Here is a 24,044-nt window from a genome sequence, read left to right as displayed (position 1 = left end):
GGCAGCCCACCGAGCCCGGCCGCACACAGCCCAGCCCGCCCCCTCGCGCCTCCCCGCGCACTGCAACAGCCCGCGCCACCCGCGGTGACGCACACCACCGCCAGGCGGCGCAGCCTCCCCACCTCCGCCCCGAGAGGTGCCGCGCCACGCATGCGCACCACCCTCCGCCCGCCCTCCGCTACGTGAGCCGGGCGTCTCTCCGCTCCCGCCCCCGTCACGTGGGGAAGGCCGCGAGGCGCCTACAGGAAGTGAGCTGTCTCGAGGCCGGAAGCGGTGCGGACTTCCGTCGCGTTTCAAGATGTCGATCGAGATCGAGTCCTCCGAGTGAGTGTGTGGTGGCGGCGCGGGGCCAGGGCGGAGGGGTTGGAGCGTGCTTCGGAGCGGTGTCAGGGTGGGAGGTGGCCGCTGGGATCCCCTCACTGCTGCGGCTGGGGAGCGGGGCAGGGCGGGGCGTGGCCGTGCTGTGAGCCAGGCTGTACTCCGCAGTGTGATCCGGCTGATCATGCAGTACCTGAAGGAGAACAGCCTGCACCGGGCCCTCGCCACGCTCCAGGAAGAGACGACCGTCTCCCTCAACACCGTGGACAGCATTGAGAGCTTCGTGGCCGACATCAACAGCGGGCACTGGGACACGGTGCTGCAGGCCATACAGTCGCTGAAGCTGCCCGACAAGACCCTTATCGACCTCTACGAGCAGGTGGGCAGCACGAGCAGCGTGCGACCTTCTCTAGGCCTTTTCTACTTTACACGTGCTCTCTTCTAGAGCCTTTTATAGGCTCTTCTGAGCTGAATGGGACTCACAGGCACTGCTGAGTCCAACCTCTGGCTCCACACAGAACCAGCCAAAGACTAAACTGCATCTGAGCATTGTGAGGATGCTCCTTTAGTTCCAGCAGCTTGTGGCTGTGCCTGCTGCCCTGGGGAGCCTGTTCCATGCTCACCAACCTCTGGTGAAGGACATTTTACTAACCCCAAGCTCTACCCTCCCTCATGCTTCATCTTTGCTGATGCAGATGCTAATCCCTCGTTGCAGGTTGTGCTGGAGCTAATTGAGCTCCGGGAGCTGGGTGCTGCCAGGTCCCTCCTCAGGCAGACAGATCCCATGATCATGCTGAAGCAGACTCAGCCAGAGCGGTACATCCACCTTGAAAACCTTCTGGCCAGATCTTACTTTGATCCTCGTGAGGTAGGTTATGCTCTTCCCAGGTACACTGCAATGCTAGGCTGTCTTACTTGACTCCTAGCATTGGTCCAAATTGTTAGAGGCTTACAGCATATTTTTGTTTACATTCTGGGCACAAAAACAATTTCAGATGTTTTGTGAAGCGTTTAGAACTGATGTGGAATTCTTGATCACAGGGCAGCAGAGCAGTGAAATATTTTGCTGGTGTGAGTTCAGGATTTGTTCCTCTGTCCTGCCACAGGATGATGCTGTGTTCATCATTTGATACCTCCCTTATCTTACAGATGCAAGAGAAAATGTTTTGCAAATGAAACTGATGTTGCATAGTAATAATAGTAGTAGGAAGAAATGGTCTCTGATGGTGTAAATCTGACGTTCTTAGTGAAAGCACACCTTAAGTGTTTGAAGGGCTGGAAACAAAGGCAAGGGCTCTTTTCAAGTGCCTGCTATAAAATGAAAATGTATTCGGTTTGGAGCAATGAAATTTTGTATGAAAGATTTGGAGGAATCACTTCATAATGATAACTTCCCTTTAGGCATATCCTGATGGAAGCAGCAAAGAAAAGCGGAGAGCTGCTATTGCACAAGCTTTAGCTGGAGAGGTCAGCGTGGTGCCTCCATCTCGTCTTATGGCATTGCTGGGGCAGGTAATTGGAAAAAAAATAATCACTACGTCAGTTTCTGTAGATCTTTATCTCATAAAATTAAATATGATATAGTTCATCTTTCAACTCCATGGAAACAGAGCTGAAGTGTTGCATGTTTACATGTAGTATTGTTAAAAATGGCCTTTTCTCCAAGGATTTAGTAGTTGCAGCGGATGTTAGCCTTCTAAATCTACCTACTAGATTTCTCCACGTAGAGTAAATATTCAATGTATAGAGATTATTTTCAAAATGAGCATTGCAGCACACTATTTTTGTAGTTGTACTTAGGATCCTTTCTGATTCTCAAATTACAGTTGTTTATATAAACAATTTTTCATGTATTTTGTTGTTTTGTGTCCGATCTCTTAACTTGTTATACTTACAAGCTTAAAAAGTATCTTACTGTATTTAACATGGCCTGACTTTTGAATTTAATATAAGCTGTTTTAGGCAGACGAACAGCAGGTCAGGTAGTCTACGCTAATACAAGATCAGACTCATCACACTCTGTACGTACTGTGTCTTGCATACTGAAGGGAGAATGAAAAGGGTGGACATCAGGTCATTCATGCTATTTCTTTCTCATTGGGGTCATAATTTAGGAAGCATAATCTAAATCTTGAATTGAACTTACTGTTTAAAAAAAAAAAAAGCTTCGACAAGGAAGGTATTTATTAACTGATCAACTGAAAGTACTGTTTTCAACTCCTGAAAAGGCACTGAAGTGGCAACAGCATCAGGGCCTGCTTCCTCCTGGGATGACAATTGACTTGTTCAGAGGCAAAGCAGCTGTGAAAGATGTAGAAGAAGAAAAGTTCCCCACACAGCTAAGCAGACATATAAAGGTGATTTTCTGCTTACTTTGTGTATCTGTTACCACTGCTTGTTCCTTCCTATGCTTTATGTTAGGAGCTACAGATTCTCCAAATTTGTCTGTTCTTTACTGCAAGTAGTTTCTTCCTCTTTCCCTCTCTCCTTGTCCTCTGTGCCTTGTCTCATCAAAGAAACAAAGGCTTTCCTTAAGAGCCTGGCCTTAACAAGATAAGGTGCTCACAGTACTTGTGAATGTGGTTGAAGCATTTAATATTTCTTTGACTTCACTGTACAGAATCTTTAGGAATTGATTTTCTTAGTCCTCTTCCTTGTTTCTGGATAGAAATACTACCGTTTTAAGCTAATATGTATGCACAGCATTTCTGAGAACCACTGAATTTGGTTGTGGACTCATCACCTAATATAATGAGTATCTACTTTTTAAGAATTTAGCCATGTAGATTCCAAAAGAGAAGGGAAATTGCTGTAATGACACCATGGTCCTGCAGTACCCACAGTGTGGAACAGGCAGTTTTCTTATGTGAAGGTTTTTGAAGTTCACCTAACAGTACTGTGCAGTAAGAAATTTCAGCTCAGTGAAGTAGCTGTACTTGTTTTCACAATGAACAGAAGATACAGTTTTTCAGAAGTGTGATTTTTGTGAAATTTATTTCTTGTGTTCAGTGGCAGTTTGGTAATGCTTTATTAGAATTTGTTTTGTTTTCCATCTTGGTTTTATGTATTGACTAGCGAAAACATTTTATTACACTTTCTTATAGCTATTTGTCATCATCACTTATGTTTCTTTTTCTACTGGAAAACAAACAAACCAAAAAAAAAAAATCAAATGTTCTGTGAAATTTCTCTAGAGAAACAATGATTCCAAGTGAGGTAACTTGCACTACATCAAGATTTCTGGAATCTGTTGTTATGTACTGGGTACTGGGAAGGTATTTGTTAACATTCACAGTTCACTGAAGAAAAGCTAAGCAAAATTACTGCTTCTGTTAGCATGAACTGCTTGGCTTAAGCTTAGCAGACAATATCAGGTGAATGTATATATACAAAAAAACCTTGTACCTTAATATTAGATATGTGACTACATATCTCTAGGAAACATTGGAATTTATGACCAAAAAGATGTTGTGGTTTTGTTTAATTGCTTATTTTTATTTAGGTTGCTTATTAGGCTTAATTCATGTTCTTCTATAAAACAGTTTGGGCAGAAGTCCCACGTGGAGTGTGCTCGGTTTTCACCTGATGGTCAGTATCTGGTCACTGGCTCAGTGGATGGTTTCATTGAAGTATGGAACTTCACTACTGGGAAGATTCGGAAGGTATGTTTGTTCTGTGGACAGCTCATTGGCTGGAGCATGGAGCCTACACGCTTGTGTTCATTTCCATGAGGCTGTGAAGGATGTCAGCTTGGTGCTTTTTGTATTGGCCTGGAATCCTGACGTTGATTTAGTTCTCCCTTGTCACTAACTGCCTTCTGTGATGACAGTATTTTTTCCCTTTCCAGGTATTTGTTGTTGCCTCTGAAGTGGTGACAACAGCAGTTTCTGGTCTTTATGAGAGCGTGAGATTTGATGATAAGCTATAAAATGTAGCTGAAGTTGAAGCTGTTAGCACTTTATAAAGTGCTAATGGTTGTTAGTGTAAAAGTATATTTTGCTTAATTTGCTGTTGATTGGTGGATCTTCTGCTTTCATTCAGGATCTGAAATACCAGGCACAAGATAATTTTATGATGATGGATGATGCAGTGTTGTGCATGTGCTTCAGCAGAGACACAGAAATGCTAGCAACTGGAGCACAGGATGGAAAGATCAAGGTAGGAATCCTTCCTGAAGTACCTTCCCAGGGTGGTGACCAGAAGAATTCATTTGCCGTCGTGAAATAATGTTGCAGTTATGCATGAAAACAGAGGCAGATGAGCATGACCCAGGAGCAGATACATATTAGCTCTGATGTACTGGCTTCGCTGATCTCAGTGCAAAGTAACCCCTCTTATTTCATTTGCTCTTTCCTTTGCAGGTGTGGAAAATCCAGAGTGGTCAGTGCCTGCGGAGGTTTGAACGAGCCCACAGTAAAGGTGTTACGTGCCTCAGTTTTTCTAAGGACAGCAGCCAAATTCTTAGCGCTTCTTTTGATCAGACAATCAGGTAAAATGAGAAAACACAGAGTTATAATGCAAGAGAAAATAGTGCTCACATGAATTGGTTAAACTTTGATCTGTATTTCATAGAGTTTTAATACTAATAGGAGAGCTGACCTGTGGGGGTTGGAGAGGGACAGTTTGAAAGTCTGGTCTTTCACTGTGCTTAACTTAACAGCCTTATTCCAGCTTCAGGGACACAGTACCTCCTCATCTCTGTTGCTGCTTAGATCAACTTTAAATATCTTTTTTTCCCCACGAGATTCCTAACTTAAAAGACAGATGTGTCAACCTTCAAAAGTAACATTTTCTGTAACAAGCTTAGAGAGGGTAAGAAGGATCCAAGTCTAATAGGATAGTAACATTTCTTGAAATGGCCTTAAACAACTTAATTGCAAACACTCACTGCCTTCAGTAGGTGATGTGACAGCAGTTGATTCCATCCAGTATGGGTTTTTTTTGTTTGTTTTGTTTTTTATGCAGCGGAACAATGGGCTCTTCTTTTTATTCTGTTATAAATTCTCTGAGTGCATTTTTAAGATTTTTACTGCATCTTCTCTGCTTCTCCTGATAGTTGCTGAGTGCAGTAGAACTTTCCCAACTTCAGGCCCCTAGATCCATCCTCCTGTTACTCTTGGATCAAGAGACCTCTCAGAGAGGGAACAAGAAGAAGGACACAGAACATGTTTTCTGGGCACCTATTATTCCCAGCATTCTGACAGGAAATACCAGAGATCTGGTGCTCTATGTTAGCCAGGTTGATGCACTTGGAGAGCTTCAAGGTGCTCATTTTTGATCTGAACATCTCTTCAAATGCATATAACATACAAAGACGGGCTGATAACTGAGTCTGATTGACCTGCCAAGCAGAAAGCTGAAAGAGGTGCCTTTTTTGTTCATCTAGAACTTGTCATGAGTAAGACAGCACCAGACTTCTCTCAGAAGTACATGGCTCTTAGGAGGAACAAGTTCCAGAAAAGGAAATTCTGACAATTTATAAGGAAACACTCTTTTTTTTTTTTTTTCTCCCTTGAATATAATACTTGGGCTGTGGAGAGAGTTGGATAAAGTTGAGGGATTTCAACCCTTGAAGACTTTCAAACCAAAATTGGATGTGAGTGATCTGACTGGACTTGGAAGCTGTTGTTGCACGGAGGAGAGCATTGGAGTATATGTTATGTCAGGTTCCTCCCAGCCTAAGTTATCCTGTGATTCTCTGACATATGCGGCTCCTCCTCAGAAATCACTTGGTCCAGCCCTTTGGGCACTGGATTCTCCAATGTGTCCATCTCTTTTTTGTAGCAGGGGCCCCAAACTGGACATCATACTCCAGGGATGGCCTCACTTTTTTCATGTAGAAGGGAGCCATGATCTTTAGGCTGTGGCTTGCATCATGCATCCTTGTGTGTGGTTGGATTTCCCACTGCCAAAGCATTCTGCTGGCTTTCAGTTACTTCTTCACAAGGAATTCCAGGTCCTCTTCTGAGGACATGTGCCACCAGTTCTTGTTTGATTCTGAAGTATGAGGTTGTTCTGCACTTTGCATTTATCAGTTCTCAACATCATTGAGTTTTTCGCACTCCATCTGTCCAGCTTGCCAAGGGTCCCAACTTTCTTACCTGTGCCTTTCGAAACTGAGTTACAGGGTATGTAACTTGTAACATGAATCTGGTTGATCCAGTGCCTAATAATTTCATATGATTATTTTTAATTGAATAGGATTACATAATCTTTAGTAGCCTTAGCCTCTTGCTTGTGCTACAAACAGTAATGGTACTGTTGTAGATGAAAATGAGTGCACTGCCAGAGATCTGGAAGCAACTGCACAGTGAGCAGGCATTACAGAATATCTTAATGGGAGCTACTAGTCTATGTAAGTCACAGTACAGATGAACCATAGCATAAGCAGACAAATGATGAAGTTGCACAGCAAAAAAAAATTATGGGCACAGATTTCAATTGAAAAATGCTTATATGAAGAGTTACTTTTCACAGAAAGGTTTCAGTTGGCGCTTTTTTATTTTCTTTGTGAGTGTCACACAGCCCTCGTGGAGGTGTGCAGGGAAAATTTCCATTCGTGGAGACTGTCTTAACTCAACTGGAAGAGGCCTTGCTCAAGGCCCTCAGCAAGCTGGTATCACTTAACAGTCAGCTTTACTGCGAGAAGTCTGCTGAACAACAAGAGGCCCTCAGAGGTCAATCCAAACTTGAATTACCAGTGCCTCCTTTGGTGGCACAGTGAAGGGAAGACAGTGCTTAACCTTTTAAAGTTTTTGTTTGGCAGCTTCATAATTTCTCTTCTGTAGCCTTGTCTTCTAAAATATATTATGTACACATCCTTGAAGTTGAAAAGCAATGGCTTTTCTCAAAGCTCTTTAGCGGAGCACACAGCATCTTTGAAAGGGATTTGCGGTAAAGAAATACGGTTTGGAGATTTTTGGCACTTCTTATTGCTACCTGTCAAATGTAGCTCAGATTTAAAATACAGTGGTGGTTCAGACTACTTCAGTTGCTCACTCTTATATGACTTCTGTTTTGCAACAGGATTCATGGTTTAAAATCTGGCAAAACTTTAAAAGAATTCCGTGGCCATTCCTCCTTTGTCAATGAAGCTACTTTTACCCAGGATGGTCACTATATTATCAGCGCATCCTCTGATGGCACAGTGAAGGTAAGACACTGCTCGCCCTTCTTTAGTAACACACCTTTGCTGTAGGCTGCTGTTAATGAGAACTGGTAGTGGTTTGCGGTCTCCTCAGAGTCTGCTGCATCCCCTTCCATGTATTTGTGAAAGGAGGACATAAGTGCATGGTTAGGTGCTGGTTTCTGCTTCTTCTGGAAGCAGAATTCAGTGCAGTGCTTCTCTTCCTAACACATGGGGATATCTCTGTCTGTGGCAGTGGCATTTTCTTGCTCACTGTGTTGGACACCTGTTTATTTCTTGATGCTTAGGAGTCCTTTGCTATATGAGCTGGATAGCCTCGTGTTGATAACACTGATGGCAGAAATGATAGGTTTGGCTTTCAGTCACAGCTAAGAGTGGAACAGCTGTAATAGTTATAAGTAACAAAGCACTGTTGCATACACTGTCCTACTGACTGAAAAAAAATATATATATATAGAAGCAGCTGTGCTGTATAGAACCTTGATGCAGTGCAGTTGTGGGGGTAAAGGAGACAGAGACAGTGTATAGTGGGGATGGGGGGAAGGAGAGTGTGATGGATCTTGTTTGCATTCAATGGAGCATTAACTTCAAACTTGTACTATTTGCCAGACTGCCCCAATAATGGGAATAGCATAAGAAGACACTGTCTTCCATTCTGGTTATATTAGCATGTAAGCTATATACGTATTCCACAGCTGGTTAGTTAAATTTCATTTTAAATGTTAAATAAGCAGTTCCACTTCCTGTTTCTAAATTGCAGGAAAAGCCTGCTATAGTATGTGAAGCAACCCTAAGATGGGACATCACTTACTGTGGTATCAGAGAGGCTTTACTTTTTCACCATCTTCATGTCTGTCTTGTGTAGGGAGGATGCGTGTGTGGAAGCCACACGTATATTTACAGGTGCTAGCTAAAACCAGAAAACAAGTGTGGACTTGCTTAGGAGCACTCCTTAACGAAAGGGATCCAGGCTGAATGTGGGCAGTAGAAATTCAGTTTCAGGTCAGTCATAGTGAAACTGTTCCTGGTGCCCACACTTCAAAATAAATCTAGTAATTTGTATTACTTTACGATATGCATCTACTCATCGTTCCCTTCAGTAGCATTAAAAAATCTGAATCTTGTACCTTGAGTCAGCTCCAAAAAACAATTTTTGTTTACTGTTCTTTAAAGGTAATTAATTTTGGTTTTTTTTCATGCTAGGTTTGGAATGTGAAGACGACAGAGTGCTCAAACACCTTCAAATCTCTTGGCAGCACAGCAGGAACAGACATTACTGTCAACAGTGTCATTCTGCTGCCTAAAAACCCAGAACACTTTGTTGTTTGCAACAGATCAAATACAGTCGTCATTATGAACATGCAGGGTCAGGTATGTGATCTTACTGGTATCCTTTCGAGTCTTTCAGTCATTTTAAGAATGCCAGAAACCTAGGCAGGGTTTGAACCTGATTTCTTCAATTGACTGTCATGGCAAAGTGCTCTGGATGCAGTTCGCAGAACATCTAGACTTGTAGAAAATGATTTCTGATATGGAGAGAGATGTTTTCTAAACAGACCTAGTACTGTCTGAATGTTTTTGCCTTGAAGATAGTAATTGTGTGCCCCCCGTCTAATCTTGTGAAATGTTTTTTGGGGGGGTGTCTTTACAGATTGTAAGAAGTTTTAGCTCTGGTAAGAGAGAAGGTGGTGACTTTGTCTGCTGTGCGCTTTCTCCTCGTGGTGAATGGATCTACTGTGTCGGTGAAGATTTTGTGCTCTATTGCTTTAGCACAGTGACTGGCAAGCTGGAGAGGACACTGACAGTAAGTTTGTAGTTTGAGCCTCTGATCTAAATGCTTGGTGATGATCTAAATGCTTGTTACCTATAAGGTTTGTAAGGGGTTTTGTACCAATTAGTCTTTCCCTTCTAGCAGACACAACTGGTAGCAACTGCATTCCAGAATGCTTGACTGCGGAATGTGCTGAGGCTTTGTTTTTGGAACATTTTTGGTCTTAGTAGTTCTGAAAATGTTTCCTCTTGGGACGAGAATTAATTGGTTGAACCTGTTAAATGAATGAGAGCAAATGTTAACCTGGGCTCTAGCTAGCAGAGAATCTGTCCAAGCTGCTAGACTTAAAGCTGTCAGGCTTAAATTTTTCTTGGATTACACCAAACAGAGGTGCCAACTTGAATGTCAGCATTTAATGGGGAACATTTCAGTGTAGTGGATTTCAGTGGGTAGGCGATAAAACTGTCATTGTCCCAACAAAAATGTAACTGCCGTGTCACAAAAGCTGGAACGTAACATTGGCGAGGTTCTATTTTTTTGCTTTTATTGTCTGCACAAACTATTCTGACCCTCAGTCCAGTTTTCCTCTACTTTCTAGTGTGAAAATATCTGGCTTGAGTTAATGCTAAAGGAAGGCTCTTGAAGCTTCTTTTCTGCTTATTTTCTAGGTTCACGAGAAAGATGTCATCGGCATTGCTCATCACCCTCACCAGAACCTGATTGCCACTTACAGTGAAGATGGCCTCCTCAAGCTCTGGAAGCCCTAACTTGATTTCACAACAACCTGTGAAGTGTGCCTGTTGTTTGCAGGGTGTTGACATTTGTACTTTTGCAAGGTCTAAATGAACAGAGCATGATAGTTGCTCAATTTTAAGTTCAGTTTTACAGACAATAACATTTCTATTTCTTGGTCAGAAGTTAGCTAGATTTATGCTAGGTACAGCATCAGTTGATTTCAAATACTCCTATTTTTAACAGATTAGCCAAAGCAACTTCTGTGCGAATGATTGCTCAATCTCCTGAAGTGTGTACTCATAAGCTCTTCATAAAAGTGAATGAGCTAGAAATTAAACATACAACAGGTTACCAGAATACAGGACAGTACTTTTTTTTTTCAGTCAATGATATGGGGATAAGAAGGCTTTAAATGATATGGGGATAAGAAGGCTTCCTACTTTCTACTGCTGAAATGAAAGCAGTTTTCCTGGGATGTAGATAGAATACTCTGTCCTCTGCTTGATGACAGAAGCTTTTCTAGTCCAATATGTTTTGCTGTGTTTCATTTTCATTATGCGTAGTCATATAGCTTCCTCAGAATAAAACACTTTTTTCTTCCCAATTTCATAGGTTGTTCCTTTATAAAACTGCCTGATGTGGCAGTGAAATGTATTTTGGTTTCTACTTGATATTTGTCATTTGTTTTCATTTGCTTTCAGGCTAGAAGGAATTATCTGGGTGTATACTGTCTTCAGACCAGTTTTAACTAAAATAGGCCTCAGGATCAGCATTCTAAAACAGGCCTGCTTTACACAGACCAAGTCCCTGGTGCAGTGGTGTCGCACATATATTAATACCTTGAATATCAACTTGTCTTCCTTTTTTAAAAGGGCATGGCATACTCAAGTGGGCCTAGTTAATGATAACAGCGATGCTTAGGTCCCACACTAAGGTAGAATAATCTCAGGCTCTTCCATTTGGAACAGATGTTTGTTTGAGATGCTGGCTAGTGCAAACCATTACGAATGTTCACCAGAACCTTCTAAAATCTGACAATAGCTTTTCTAGGATGCAGCTAAAATAAATGTTTTGTATGTAATGATTGGACAAATGCATGTAGATCTGAATCTGCAGCACTTCCTGTTTTTATCTCTTGTAGAATGCTTTCTTTCAAACAGTAATAAGTTTTTGTGACTTAATAAGCGAGTTCCAAGTTAACCTCACCATCTTCCTCATCTGATGGGCATGACCCTAGTGCAAGTATTGACTATCAGCCAGGGACTAACCCGTCATCACTGACCCATGTGTGTGATTGGTATAAAGAAATGCAAAGTAATGTTAGCATAACTTCTCATACAGCACTGCTTGTTCACTGCAAATCTAGATTTTAGTTCTATGTTAGCTGTAATGTTTTATTTCCTAAACTGTTTTTTACTCCCTTATAGGTATAGCAATAAAGTTATTTTTTAGGTAGCAAAAGGTGATTATTTTTTTCTGCCTGAAAATACAATGGTGCATTGGAAACGTCTGGCAATATTTTTATCTGACTTGTTTCTGACTTCCCTTTCACATTACATGGAACTGCTAATCCTCAAACGACTGAATGATATCTTACACTGTTCTTTGAAAGAAAAGTCATTGTATCAAATAGAACTGTCTGTGCACATCCTGAGTGTTTAAAGATTTTAAGTACTTTTTCAGAGGAAATCTGGCCTTTCTTACGTTTTTATTTAGAAGTATTACAGTTTATTGCCTCAACTGCCCAGATGAAGCAGGAAATGATATGTACTAATGCTTGTGAAAGGACCATGGCATGACTTTTACCTCCTTGGCTGTGGCTGTAATATGTACAATTACTGACACGGGGCATGAAAGTGTAACAGTAATCTTGAAAATACTCCTAATTGTTTTTTAATGTAATCTTGGAAGAGATTTTATCTCTGGAGAATTAGCCAGGTGTTATGTGTTTTTTATCTGAATATAAGATTTCAACAAGACAACCTTGAATGCTTTTATTAGCATTAAAGAAAGCATTCTTCACTTCTTCACCCATGGGCCTTACTTTTGTTCTCGAATTATTTTACTTGGAACGGGCTGGTTCTGTGATGTGTGAGTGCAGTGTTTCTGGTATTGGGAGTACTATGAAATTAAGTTTCATAGGTCAGTTCAGATCTGGCAGATCATTGTGGCTGAATCTTCCTGAAGTGGAGATAAAGAATTTCAGCCTTGCTTGGGTGGAGGAAGCTACCTGTCCACATGCGCTTACAGAATATATGGCTCCTGTGTCTCAGCAAAGGATAAGCAAACTTGGGTTCCTTCAGAGTTCTGCAAATGTGGATGCAACCTCTTCCTAATGTTACTGGGTTTGTCCAAGTGACACACAAATCTCCACTGACCTACCAGGTACGGTCCTGCATCGGTGCCGCTGCCAGCTTGACTGCTGCACAGCAAAATCAGTCCCTCCCTGACTTCTTAGCAAGGTTAACCCAGCTGAGAACTGAGGAGTTGGTCGCTTCTGTAGAAAAAATCTCAGAAGAAAAATATCCTTTGTGAATGATTTACACAACACCTAAATTCTCCTCTTTCCAGAGGGACTAAATAATGTTCATAGGTGGCTGCTGGCCTCCCCGAATCTAGTTCCACATGTTGCAGAGGATTCTGAGCAATGAACTTGGGTGAGGTGGCCTGACTGTGATTCTGGGCAGCTTGGTAACACCTGTGTTCAGCCTGAGAGAAGAGAGGACAAAATAACCACTTTGCAGAGACTTAAAGGAAAGGTGATGGTAAAAATCAGTGATGAGGTACTGTGTTTTCCTTTTTGCCTACTGTCTGTATGGATTTAAGGAGTCCTTTTTAAGCGTAGTTACTTCAGCTCCGGTTCCTGTTGATGGAACTATTAACTGGATAGCTGTAAATAAACCCTGTGACCTGAATCATGGCAGCTATGAAAGACAGGGCAAGAGAACTCAGATTGGATGTCCAGGGGGAAAAGTCTAGGCTCAGGTGAACCACAAGAATGGCTATATGCTGTGTTACACAAGTAGAAAAGGCGTAGTATGCTGGCATGCTTCAGCTCCCTGTGGAGCCAAATGCAAGGAGATGGATGTGGCCGAAGTGAAGAGAGCAAAGTAATTTGCCTGGAACAGGCTGCCCACAGAAGCTATGGGTGCCTCCATACTGGGCAGCACGATCTACAGGTTGGCAACCAGCCTGTGGCGGGGGGATTGGAGCAGGATGGGCTTTCAGTTCCCTTCCAACTCAAATTCATGGTTCTGCGATTCTGTGATCACCTCAGGAATCAAGGTGAGTCTGGCTGGTTAGTTGTGTCGTGGGTCCTCTTTCTTGCCCTGCTTGAAGACAGGGCTGCTTTCTTCCAGTCTTTGGGGACTCCTCCCAGGTGCCACAATCAAACGTGACTGTATGACCTTGCAATCACACCTGCCAACTCCTTCAGTTGTGGATGCATCTCATCAGGGCACAGGGATGTACGTATACATAAGACTTACATACTTCCATAATTAAGTTTACTAAAATATTTGCAGCTTTATCCTCTTCCGCTGAGGGTCCACCTGCCTTTGCTACACATAATCACCCCTGGTCTCCAGGACCAGGGCATTCCTGAAGCAGGCATTGCTAGTAAAAAGACTGAAGTGGAGGATGGCATTTGGTATGTGAGACTTTTCAGCGTCCATCTCAGGAACCTCCTGATACTGTTACGTTTTGCAGTGCTACCCCCGATTTGGGAATTATAATACCTATCTCTTAAGAAAATATGGAACTGGCATTTCTTTTTAGTTTTGGAAAAGTGGAGCTTATATGTAACTTTGCTTCCCTCACTGTGCCTTACTAATACTTGAGTGCCAGCCAGTCACAAATACAAGTAGCAAATTGCCTTCCCAGGGGAAACTGCCAATGGAAAACATACAGAGCAAGTTCCTTGCTTCTCTTTGGGCACACTGGGATCATGTGGTGTACCTGTGAGCTGAGCAAATTTCCTACACTGCTGCTGGACAGCAGGTGGACAAAGCATGGGGAAGAGAGGACAGTTGCGGCCCTGAAGTTAAACAGGGCAGGAACAAGAATGATTGCACATTGCTAAAAAATGCTACAGGGGCAATTCTCAGTTTAACAGGAAAACTCTGTACAGAGTGGATGCGTGCCAGATTCCTGGGGAAAAAACTAAAAGTCAGTCCTCCACCTGCCTGATGCAGAGTGGTAAGAATCACTGTAATGGACCATAAACTTTTGACTGTGAATTTGGTGTTCTTAAATTCTGAAACACTGCCAAGATGATTGTAAATGTCAACTCAGTTGATCAGATGCAGGATCACGATGCAGGTAGTCATGGAAGCAGCTATTCTGTACTGCTCTGTTGTCAGTTTTCTCAGTTGTCTATCCTACATAAATGGTAAGTAGTCAGAAAAAAAATTGTCCTGTTTCGTGTTTGTGGGACAGTGTTTTGCTGCTTGCTATAAGTGTATTGTGCTCAGAGTATCACTGGAGAACTGTGATTCTTGGAAGAAGCCTCATGTATCATGCTTGAAACTCTAAGGGTTGGGTCCTTCTTGCTGGTGCTTGCTTTCATTTGGCAGTGTTTTTCAGTGCAGCCTTGCACCTACTGTATTTATTCGCCTCCGCAGAACCTTCATTTTCTTCCTACTGTATGTTTTCTACCATCAAAATGGCCTTATGTTTCATCTCCTACCACACTGATCAGTGAAATGAGTTGAGGACTGCTGCATCTCCTCTGTACCACCCTGGGCTCATGGCTTTGTAGTCTGGTGTTGCGACTGCTTACTGTCCCATAATCATGAGCAGTGCTCCAGGAGGACAACGCATGTCCTTGAGGCCTGTATGATGGCCCTCCTATCAGGGGTGCAGAGGTTGGTGATTGCCCTGCAGTCGCAGATCACTATAGGTAGTCTCATCTCTGTGCTGGTACCAGATCTGAGTAAGGCTCTCAGAGCTCTACACAAGCAGGCTACAGCCTTCCTGAGTTTGATCTGCTGAGAATTCAGCGCAGAAAAATTCCTGTAGCAGCAGGGAGTCCAACTAGATAGCCCAAGTGTTCAGTGAGGGACACACCAAGTGCGTTCATGTAGTCTGTGTTCTCTAAGCAGTAAAACATGCTCTTTGATGGCAAAGGGGGCAATGGGCTCACCCTGCTATTATTTCCTAGCTTTCATTCCCTTGAGGCAGACAGCCAGGAACAGATGTCTGCTTTCATGATGGTTGTTTGAAGTACATGGCAGTGGGGGTGTTCCATTCTTCCTCATAACCCTATCAGTGAGAACTGAGAAGTGTTTGTGGGGGAGAATGTGGCCTCTGCTAGTCTCAACCTGGTTTCAAAATGGAGTATTTTAATCAGTGGTATTTCTGCTGCCCCTCCTGCAGTAGCAGCAGGACCTTTTCCTAGGCTGCTCTGCCAAGGTTCATGGAAGCATCCCCTCAGAAGCTACACCTGGCCCCATTCTCTGTACTAGCAGTGGTGTCATCACAGAGCAGGAATTGCCCACCACAGTGTTGAAAGTCAGTCAGGATCAGTAACGTTACCTCCACTGCATCAGTACTGCTGATGGAGATCTACACTTCCCCGAGAATAAAAACTTGTGCAATATTTTGATACACTTCACAGCCATGTGAAGCAAAACAGCCCAATGTAATCCTCAAGATGCTGCACTGCATGTGACAGTCCTCAGCTGTTTTGGTGGTGACTGACACAAGGGAAGAAGCTAAACAAGAGTGGTTGCTGAACTGACACTGGGTGGTACATCATAGCAGTTTAGGCCAGAGACAGCTCTGCAGCAGGAGGGTTAGGCTCTGTTCTCCCCCTGATGGAGCAAAGGCCCCTACTGATAACATGTATAGCTGACTACTGAGCTCATTTGAGAAGAAGTCAAAGAAGAACGTGATTTCCGCTGAGACAGAGAAAGAAAAAGATGTAGACAAAAGAGAGAGAGGACCTCCACTCTGTAGGTACCAGAAAGGGAAGTGTAATTGAGGTGTGAGAACTGTGGCACCAGCTCTCTGTTATACAATGAAACCTGTAGCAGAAGAGGTTTTCTTCAGGAGCTGCTTCCAGTAATACAACAAACACACCAGCCCCCTAACAGCCCTTTTGTGAAGGAAGAACAGCTCACTATGTTTCTTCTTCAGTGTGGTATGAAAAGTGTAAGCTGTGTCCTGAACCAGATGGTAGGAGAAGACCATGGTGGGGATGTAACATGTGGACCTGTCTTCTCAGCATATTTTATGAAAGAAGTTTTTTTACTAGGATTTTTCTTTGAATAGCTGCCTAAAATGAGGGGTGTGATATCTTTAAACCAACAGCTGCTCTAAGAAAAGAGGCAATGAACAATTTTGCAATTATATTGGAAATGCTTCATCTACATAATTAGAACATTCATACAGAATTTTCAAGAGTCAGCTTAAAATAATGCACACAATACATTAAATTCAGAACATCCTAGATGCGTCAGTTGGGACACTTGCTGACAATAAATTTCTTTCTCCTGCAGGCTCACAGATGCCCAGCAGTAGGGCGAGTAGTGCTCTCCATGACATACCACTGTAGGGTATCTAATTTCAGTAATTAAGAGCAAAGTAAAGCTTCGCATGCTGGCAGGCTATCCCCAAACAGCACATGTGCTGATAAGGCCTGGAGTTTTTCACTCATGCATGGTAGCAAAGGAAGCTCCTGCAGTAGCCGAACAACCACTGTCTCTAAACACACAGTGTGCTGCAGAACATCAGCAAAAAAGCAGTCAGCAATGACAGGAATGAAGCTTCACATTCAGGTCCAAGGTCATAACAGAGCTGGCAAAAAACTCAGTTTGACCTTAAGAGCAGAAACTTGAGAACTCAGATCATGTGACTTCAATGAGTTTATGAAGACTGACCACATCCTTGTTAGCTTCATGTATTATGTGGCTGTGTTAAGAGTCAGCCCCTACTTGACAAACACCAGTGCAAACCCCGAACATTAACATGTTATCCTAACTGGTACACAACTTAGTAACTTTATCTTATCGTGACTTATACACACTTGTGCATACTTTGGAGTACAAGACTTAGAATACACAAAAAGATCACCACAGCAGCTTAGTCTAAGCCTCAGCAATTGCACACACACAGGAATTACAAGGCTTGAAAGAAAAGACTAGCAGTCTAGTGAGGGAGTTGTCTTGTATCATCAGGCAGAGGTGAACTGTGCTCAATTTGAGCATGCATCCTGGAGCTTTACGCAAGTTGTAGAGTCAGTTTCATTAGTTTATTTTTTTTTCCTTTATGCCTTTAGATAAAACAACTATGGCTGGTTATAACAACGAATAGCAGAAAGTGATGGTGAACTGCCTGTAGTCCTTCACTCATCCACTAACGCATACAAAACAAGCATCACAAGTTACTTATGGCCCTTCTATGATGTCTGACATTGAACACCTCCTCTAGGGTGGTGTTCATCATCTTCATAGACTTCCCCATTATAGATATGTTTTCTTTTTTGAGATGGATCAAAGTCCACTAAGTTCACTTGCTCCATTTCCTCAGTTTCTTCTATTTCCTGTCTCGCAGGTAGTAGTTTTTCAAGTAACAACAGCTTATCTGAGGAAAGGAAGCCACTCTCTGGGAAGTTCACCTGAAATCATCAAGAGATGGAATTGAGTGTACTTGAACTTACCTTTTTCTATTAAATTACAGGTCAAATTATCTGCCAAAGCCAGCTTTATCATCACAGATGATTTAAGCCCAGTGCTTAAGAAATATCTGACATCAGAGATGTTGAACCTCCTCTAGCACAAACAGCTTCCTGCCACAGCCCCCAGCATCAGCTTCTCTCCAGAGAGTAAGCTTTTTGATGGAGATCAGATGCTGCACTGTGCACTCTAGGATTAAGTTGACACACTTACCCTGAACTCTATGATGAGACGTCCTTTCTCATATGGTCTGCGATAAATTGGCATGCCTTCATTTAAAACACACTTAATAGCCCCATGCTTGACAACCTGGCCTAAAAACAAACAGCAAAGAAGGAACATAAGCAGGAAGCAGAAGCAGATCTAGTTTCAACTCCCTTCAATATTTATGTAGCTTTCTACACTGCTTAGAGACAACTACACTAATAGCAGCAGTCTGACAGGGACTTGATGCCTGCTAACTTCCAAGTAAGAAAGTTGACTGACATCCACATTACATTCTTCTAACCTTGTTATGCTTCCCAAGGAAGCACACTTACAAGTATGCTAAATGCCCCATCAGTTCCAGTACTGAAAAAGCAGTTTTCAGAGACCCGTGGCCTTCAAGTGTCCATGAGGGAAGGTGTGTTACCACATCACATAAAGAGATAATTACTGCTGCTATCCAAAAATCCCTTCTTGTTTCAAGATTGATACTGCAAAGACTGGGAAGAAAAAGCCTGGTACTAATGTACACCCCTTGTACAACAAGAAGAGGGACTGCTTCTGCTCCCTTAAGTTTACAGCTTACCTATGCTTGGACTTTTAGCAGACTTTTAGCATGCACTTACCAGGATGGGAGGTAATAATGATAGTCCTATTATCCAGCGTTGTGATAGGCTTTTGAAAGCCACACAGTGCTTCAACCAGTTGTATATCCATAGACAGAAGAAGGTCTTCGTCTCGTCTACAGTAGAACCCATCAAAAACAGTGATAGAAAAAGGGAAGCAATAAAAGGATCAAGCCCACCTTCATTAGTCAACTTACTAATGAAAATAATTTTAATAGAGAGAAGCCTGGACAATTAAAGTAGTATTGAGTATTAAATCAACAGCTCAAGGAAGCATTAGGGAACAGTATCCATACAGGGAGCTGTTATTAACTATTTAAAATACACATTCATTAAAAAGAAACAGATGCAGGAAGGCTCAGCTGTATTCAGTTTTAATTCAGTACTATTCTTCTATTCTAAGACAGACTTTCTCTCCCCACATAAGAACTGCACCTGGGATCGTTAACACCTTTTTATGCAGATTAATGTTCTTGGGTGCATCACCCAGCTCTACACCATTCTCTTACACTCAATTTCTGAAGACCTGATACTAGGGAAATGTAAGCAGGTTGTGCCCTCTCTGGATTCTGGTGAAAGACCATGAACAAACTACAAAGTATATGGACACTGTAATTGTTTTACTTGCCTATTCTGACCTCAGTCAGTAAGGCAGTGCAAGCAATGTCTGCATGCACTGCACATCCAAAGGCTAAGAAATCTTCAAGCCTATTAAAAGAACTTAGTTATTTCACTCACCCTATTTTAAAGGTCCCTGGAATGAGACTTGCATGAAAAGTTAATTTTAGACTGTGAGGGGAGAAGAGGAACACTCCAGTTGTCCCAGGAGCAGCATGACCTCAGCACAACACTAGATGACCATTAATATCAAGGGTTACCTAAGGACACTAGCAATGAAGGCATTGGGAAGGAAGATGGACAAAAATAAGTAAGCAGAGGTATGAATTCAAGATCCAAGTAGCCATGCAAACAGCTTGTCCAAGCTGTCCCTTTAGGATAACTGAGCACAGCTGAGCACCTGGTTTCACTAGAAGGGAAATTAGCTGGTTAATCTTACCTAACATGAACAGAACTGATTCTTAACCTGTGAGCAGTGTGTCCTTTTGGCACAGAGTTCAGCACCACAGAGAACAGTCATGCAGACCAGCTGCTGGTTTCCTACAAACCTTTACTCATCATTCCTATCCACAAGTACAATGCCAACTGTGGGTATTAAGAGATAAATGTCCTCCTATATCCATTGGCTTCTTCCTTAATGCTCCAAACAGAAGCAGTGAAACAACAAGAGCAAGACAAGACATTTATTTAATATGACCACCACTGTTCAAGTCTAAAAGATACTGGACAGGCTCATTCCATAAACAGTAACTTGAAACAAAGACATCTGCAACACCAAAGCAGTAGTATCAGGTAATAAAATACATCAGACATACTCAATGCTTAGGCACTTTGTGTTCATGTAGAAATAAAGGAATAATTACACTGCCAGTACACTTCAGTGGGAAAAGTGGGAGCAACTGCTTTTGGTCAGAAAGGTGTATGCTACACTCGAAGTTTGTTATAGACAGGATTCCTGGAGAAAAAAAATGAAAATACTGCAATTTCTTTTTTGTGCCTTGAAGTCAAGTGGGTAATAAACAGCAGCCTACACTAAACCATGATCTTCTAATGTAACAGAGTGAACTATCCTACAAAGAACAAGGAAATACTCAGATATTCCATCGCCAAAGCTCACACAAAAATATCTGGTGCTGCTAGAATACAGATGGTTTTAACTGAAAATAGGATTTCTGCACACATCAGTACTCACAGGTGACTTCTAGTCACATGATCCTATCTACTCATCTTCCCAGGAAAAAAGAAGTCGTTTGTAACCATGTAAGCACGTGAACAAGTACCTCAAGAATTAACACAAGGACTTATGAAATTTTTACCTTGTGAATACAGAGTGGTCTTTTTGATCCAAGACAATAATAATATCCCCTGGTTCTAGTCCTGGCTCTTGGTCCCCTTCACCATGGAATGTTATTTTCTGACCATCCTTCATTCCTATTGAAGAAAAAACTTTTTCAGCTTTTTAAAAACAAAAAGCAGCAACAAGAAATATTTTTAGAGGCATAAGACAGTATCAGGAAGTAACTGAATCCTGAAATTCAAGATATCAGAAACCACTTCTCCTGAAGCTTTGCTCCCTCCCCTTCAAATAATTTCACAATTCCAACAGATCTTAATGCTGCCAAATTGGGATACAGCTCAAAACCATTAGGTTATAACTTAAGCTTGAAACTGCTACTTGTCAAGATAAAAATCTTTAAGGGAATCAATACGAGTATAACAAGAAAACTAACACTGCACACAGAACTCATTTTGAGAAGGAAAGAATCAGCCTAAGTTTTAGAGCTATACGTGGCGGAGACATATGAAACTTGATTTCAGCAACTACAAAGTGCAAGAATTGCTTTCCCTAGGATTGTACCTGTCAAGTAAGAAACCCATTTCACCTACGCAGGAAGACACTGTATGTAAATTCTAACTGCCTCATGCTAACTCAGTTTTTTCAACTATAAGAAAAGTAGAAGAAAAGCTTTTCTAAACTGCCTCCTTATAAAAAAAATTTAATGCTTTCTCTGCTAAAAAAACAAACCCAGGCATTATGTAATGTTGGGTTTACATGTAAGCAAAACAGTTTCAGAAAATAATCAGTAGCAAATCTGTACAAGTTATATGCTTGCTAGCATGGTTTGTCTTACGAGCAGCACTACTCCCAAGATTTGTCCAACTTCTGGAAATCCCCAAGGGAAAAGTATTTGTCATACTCAACACACTGCATTCTCCCACCACTGTGAGGGTTCACATATTGAGTTACATTTGCCAAGCAAAGATCAACTATGCTGAGCAGCACTGTAGGGGTTGCATTGCAAACAGTTCTAAGCATTACAGGCTTAGCACCATCTTTGCACCCAATTACTGTAGCAGACCTGGTTCCCCTTCACACTGAAACACAGTAGAAGTGATCGGAGTCTGCAGAGTCTCCCAAGACGTTTTCTGTGCCTACAGAAAACGGAACCAACAAGTGATATGTTTACCTGATCATGACTTGCACTTACACAATAGCACTAGATAAAAATAATCCACTGCTTACAAAACTGCATGTTTCTCCATTTGTTCCCGGCTACGTGCACAAAGAATTAACATAGAACAAACCTTCCCAAAAAACAGGTCTACTTTGAAGACAGCAACAGGCTACTTCATTGTTTGTTTTCAACAGTGCCACTCACCAAGTTGACACTATGTATTTGTTAATGTTTTAAAACTGCAACGGCTGTCAGTATAACGAAACCCAGCATCTTACCAAGATGCCTCACCTTTGTCAATGTGCACTTCTAGTATTTTCTTCTCTCTAACAATTTTCCTGCCAGTGCAGCTCTTGCAGCGGTCCTTGGGGCTGATGCGCTCTCCATGCCCCTGGCACTCCATGCACACAGACTGGATTTGCTGCACCATACCCGGCCCAATCTGGTGAATTCTGATTTGCATGCCTGTCCCTCTGCAGTTCGGGCAGCATTCTACTGCACCCTTCTTACCACCACGACCTGAAAAGAGAATTGGAAATGTGTAACTGCACTTTCTTGTTGCTTCTGGCAACGCATAAGTTAATTCTGCATCTCTGGAGAGAAAGAATTCTAAGTTACGTTTCACAGTTACCTTCACATTTGTCACAAATCACATTCTTCTGCAGTGCAAGCTTTCTTGTTGCACCGTTGTACATATCTTCCAAACTTACGGATAACTGGTGGACCACATTTTTGCCTGTGAAAAGAAATATTTTATTAAGTTTGCATGTCCGGGCTCAAAGTAACAGTACATTTTCCACACCACGATGAAATAAGCTTCTATAGGCTTTAACATCTTGTTTCAATATAGTTCTCTGATTACTTGTATTAGTCAGTTCCCTAGTTGAGTTGTAGTTAGGTAAAGATTCTAAAGGCATTAATACTTCTATTAGTAGAAATCTGACTCACCTCTGAGACAACACACAATACATGTAACAAAAATGTGAAAGGCTACATTTAAGTATGAGATTCAAAATTTCTGTTTTAACTGCAATTCTGCTAGAAGGAAGTGGGAGACACAATCTAAAGCCAGTTAGGTTTTTTCCCCTCTAGCAAGGGGACTTCTGAAAACGAAACTGAGTACTGTGAGAAACTACACTTCTACAATCAGGAATTACAATTCAGTAACAAGGAAACCAGCTTAGGGAAGAACAGCAAGTTCCAGCTTACTAAGAATACTTTGATACAGACTTTTAAATTCCCTCTGTCCCCTAGGAAGAGAACTGCTGTGGCCAATGCTGCTTTTAAGCAGTTTATTATCAGCCTTTCCTTGCGCTATCTCTAGATTTTAACTTTCAAGCAGCACTTTACCGCAGCTTCACTCAATCCAGTTCAACTGAGTATCACGGGAAGGTTTCACAGAGTCAAAGTAACGTGGCTATCTTATTTAGATATTGCTACTTACAGTCAAAGATCAATTTCCATTGTGATATCACGGTATCTTACTTAGCACTTATTTTAAGGCTTGTTACTCCTCCGTTTCCCAGTCAGCCTATTGAAAGCTGGGCTCACACTCAGCCAAAGCTTTCCAAGCATAAAGCCTGGTTGGAAGCCAACACAAAGCATGGCTTCACAGACTGCTCTGCCACTGCACGACACAAGTACTCTCCCCTTGTTCACTCCAGGTGTTATGGGCTAGGGACGGCACTTCGGCCACTTCCACAGATTCAGAAGGCTGGGAAAGCTCCCTAAGCCACACCATCACCCGCTCCCACCCAGCCCACTACACGGCCCTCAGCGCTACATCCCCGCGTTTCCCGGGCAGCTCCAGGGACGGTGCCCACCCAACCTCCCCGTGCAGCGCCGGACGGCCCCGAGGGCGACCCAGCTGTCACTTCGGCACCACTCAGAGCCCTCCACCCGCAGCAGTCCCCACGGGAACACCTTCCTATCAGGAGAACCGCCTTGCGGGGCCCGGGAGGGGGTCGGGAAGCCGCTCCTTACCTCGCCTCTCCCTCTGCATCCTCCCGCCGCCGCCGAAGAACATGTCGAAGATATCCATGGGGGACCCGAAGCCGCCGCCCGAGCCGCCCTCCTTAATGGCCTGCTCGCCGCCCTTGTCGTACAGGTCCCTCTTCTTGGGGTCGGACAGCACCTCATACGCCTGGGAGATCTGCTTGAACTGCAGGAGAGACACACGCGCCTCAGAGAGACCCCGCGGCTCCGCCGCCCGCCGCCCCCGGCCGGCCCGCCCGCCGCCCCTCGCCCACCTTCTCGCCCTCATTGTGGTTCTTGTCGGGGTGGTACTTCAGTGCCAGCTTGCGGTACGCCTTCTTCAGCTCCTCTGCCGAGGCGTTGGGGCTCACTCCCAGCACGTCGTAGTACGTGGTCTCCTTCACCATGGTGGTAGTGGCGGCGGCGGGCAGCCCAGCACGGACCCGGCTCTCACTCCTGCTGTCTGCAGGAGCTCCCCCCGGCGCTCTCCGCTCCCGACTTTTCTGGAAAGTTCGGAGC

General features: G+C 42.9%; 2 protein-coding genes across 4 annotated transcripts; one reads left to right on the top strand and one right to left on the bottom strand.

The window, feature by feature from the left end:
• Nucleotides 1-288: 288 nt before the first annotated feature.
• SMU1 (DNA replication regulator and spliceosomal factor) lies at nucleotides 289-12,001 on the top strand. Its single transcript, NM_001007979.2, has 12 exons — nucleotides 289-324; nucleotides 487-697; nucleotides 1,034-1,186; nucleotides 1,720-1,830; nucleotides 2,547-2,675; nucleotides 3,861-3,980; nucleotides 4,360-4,476; nucleotides 4,680-4,807; nucleotides 7,345-7,471; nucleotides 8,669-8,836; nucleotides 9,117-9,269; nucleotides 9,905-12,001. Exons 1-12 carry the CDS (start codon nucleotides 299-301, stop codon nucleotides 10,001-10,003), a joined length of 1,542 nt encoding a protein of 513 aa, NP_001007980.1. The 5' UTR covers nucleotides 289-298; the 3' UTR covers nucleotides 10,004-12,001.
• Nucleotides 8,600-24,039, bottom strand: DNAJA1 (DnaJ heat shock protein family (Hsp40) member A1). Of its 3 annotated transcripts, NR_173399.1 has the most exons (9): nucleotides 23,801-24,039; nucleotides 23,535-23,712; nucleotides 22,183-22,287; nucleotides 21,843-22,070; nucleotides 21,456-21,528; nucleotides 20,412-20,526; nucleotides 18,478-18,593; nucleotides 17,861-17,961; nucleotides 16,308-17,589 (listed from the first exon to the last, which is right to left on the bottom strand). NR_173399.1 is itself a non-coding variant. In XM_046905405.1 (8 exons), exons 1-8 carry the CDS (start codon nucleotides 23,930-23,932, stop codon nucleotides 9,460-9,462), a joined length of 1,026 nt encoding a protein of 341 aa, XP_046761361.1. In that variant the 5' UTR covers nucleotides 23,933-24,039; the 3' UTR covers nucleotides 8,600-9,459. The 3 variants fall into 3 exon arrangements, 2 of the variants coding, with proteins under 2 accessions (XP_046761361.1, NP_001012963.1); XM_046905405.1 differs by lacking the exons at nucleotides 16,308-17,589; nucleotides 21,456-21,528 and adding an exon at nucleotides 8,600-9,510; NM_001012945.2 differs by lacking the exon at nucleotides 21,456-21,528.
• Between the last annotated feature and the right edge of the window lie 5 nt (nucleotides 24,040-24,044).

Source organism: Gallus gallus, chromosome Z, assembly GCF_016699485.2.
Source record: "Gallus gallus isolate bGalGal1 chromosome Z, bGalGal1.mat.broiler.GRCg7b, whole genome shotgun sequence".
In the NCBI taxonomy this organism is placed as follows: domain Eukaryota; kingdom Metazoa; phylum Chordata; class Aves; order Galliformes; family Phasianidae; genus Gallus; species Gallus gallus.
Note: the sequence above shows the minus strand (reverse complement) of the source record. Positions and strands in the feature narration are given on the sequence as shown.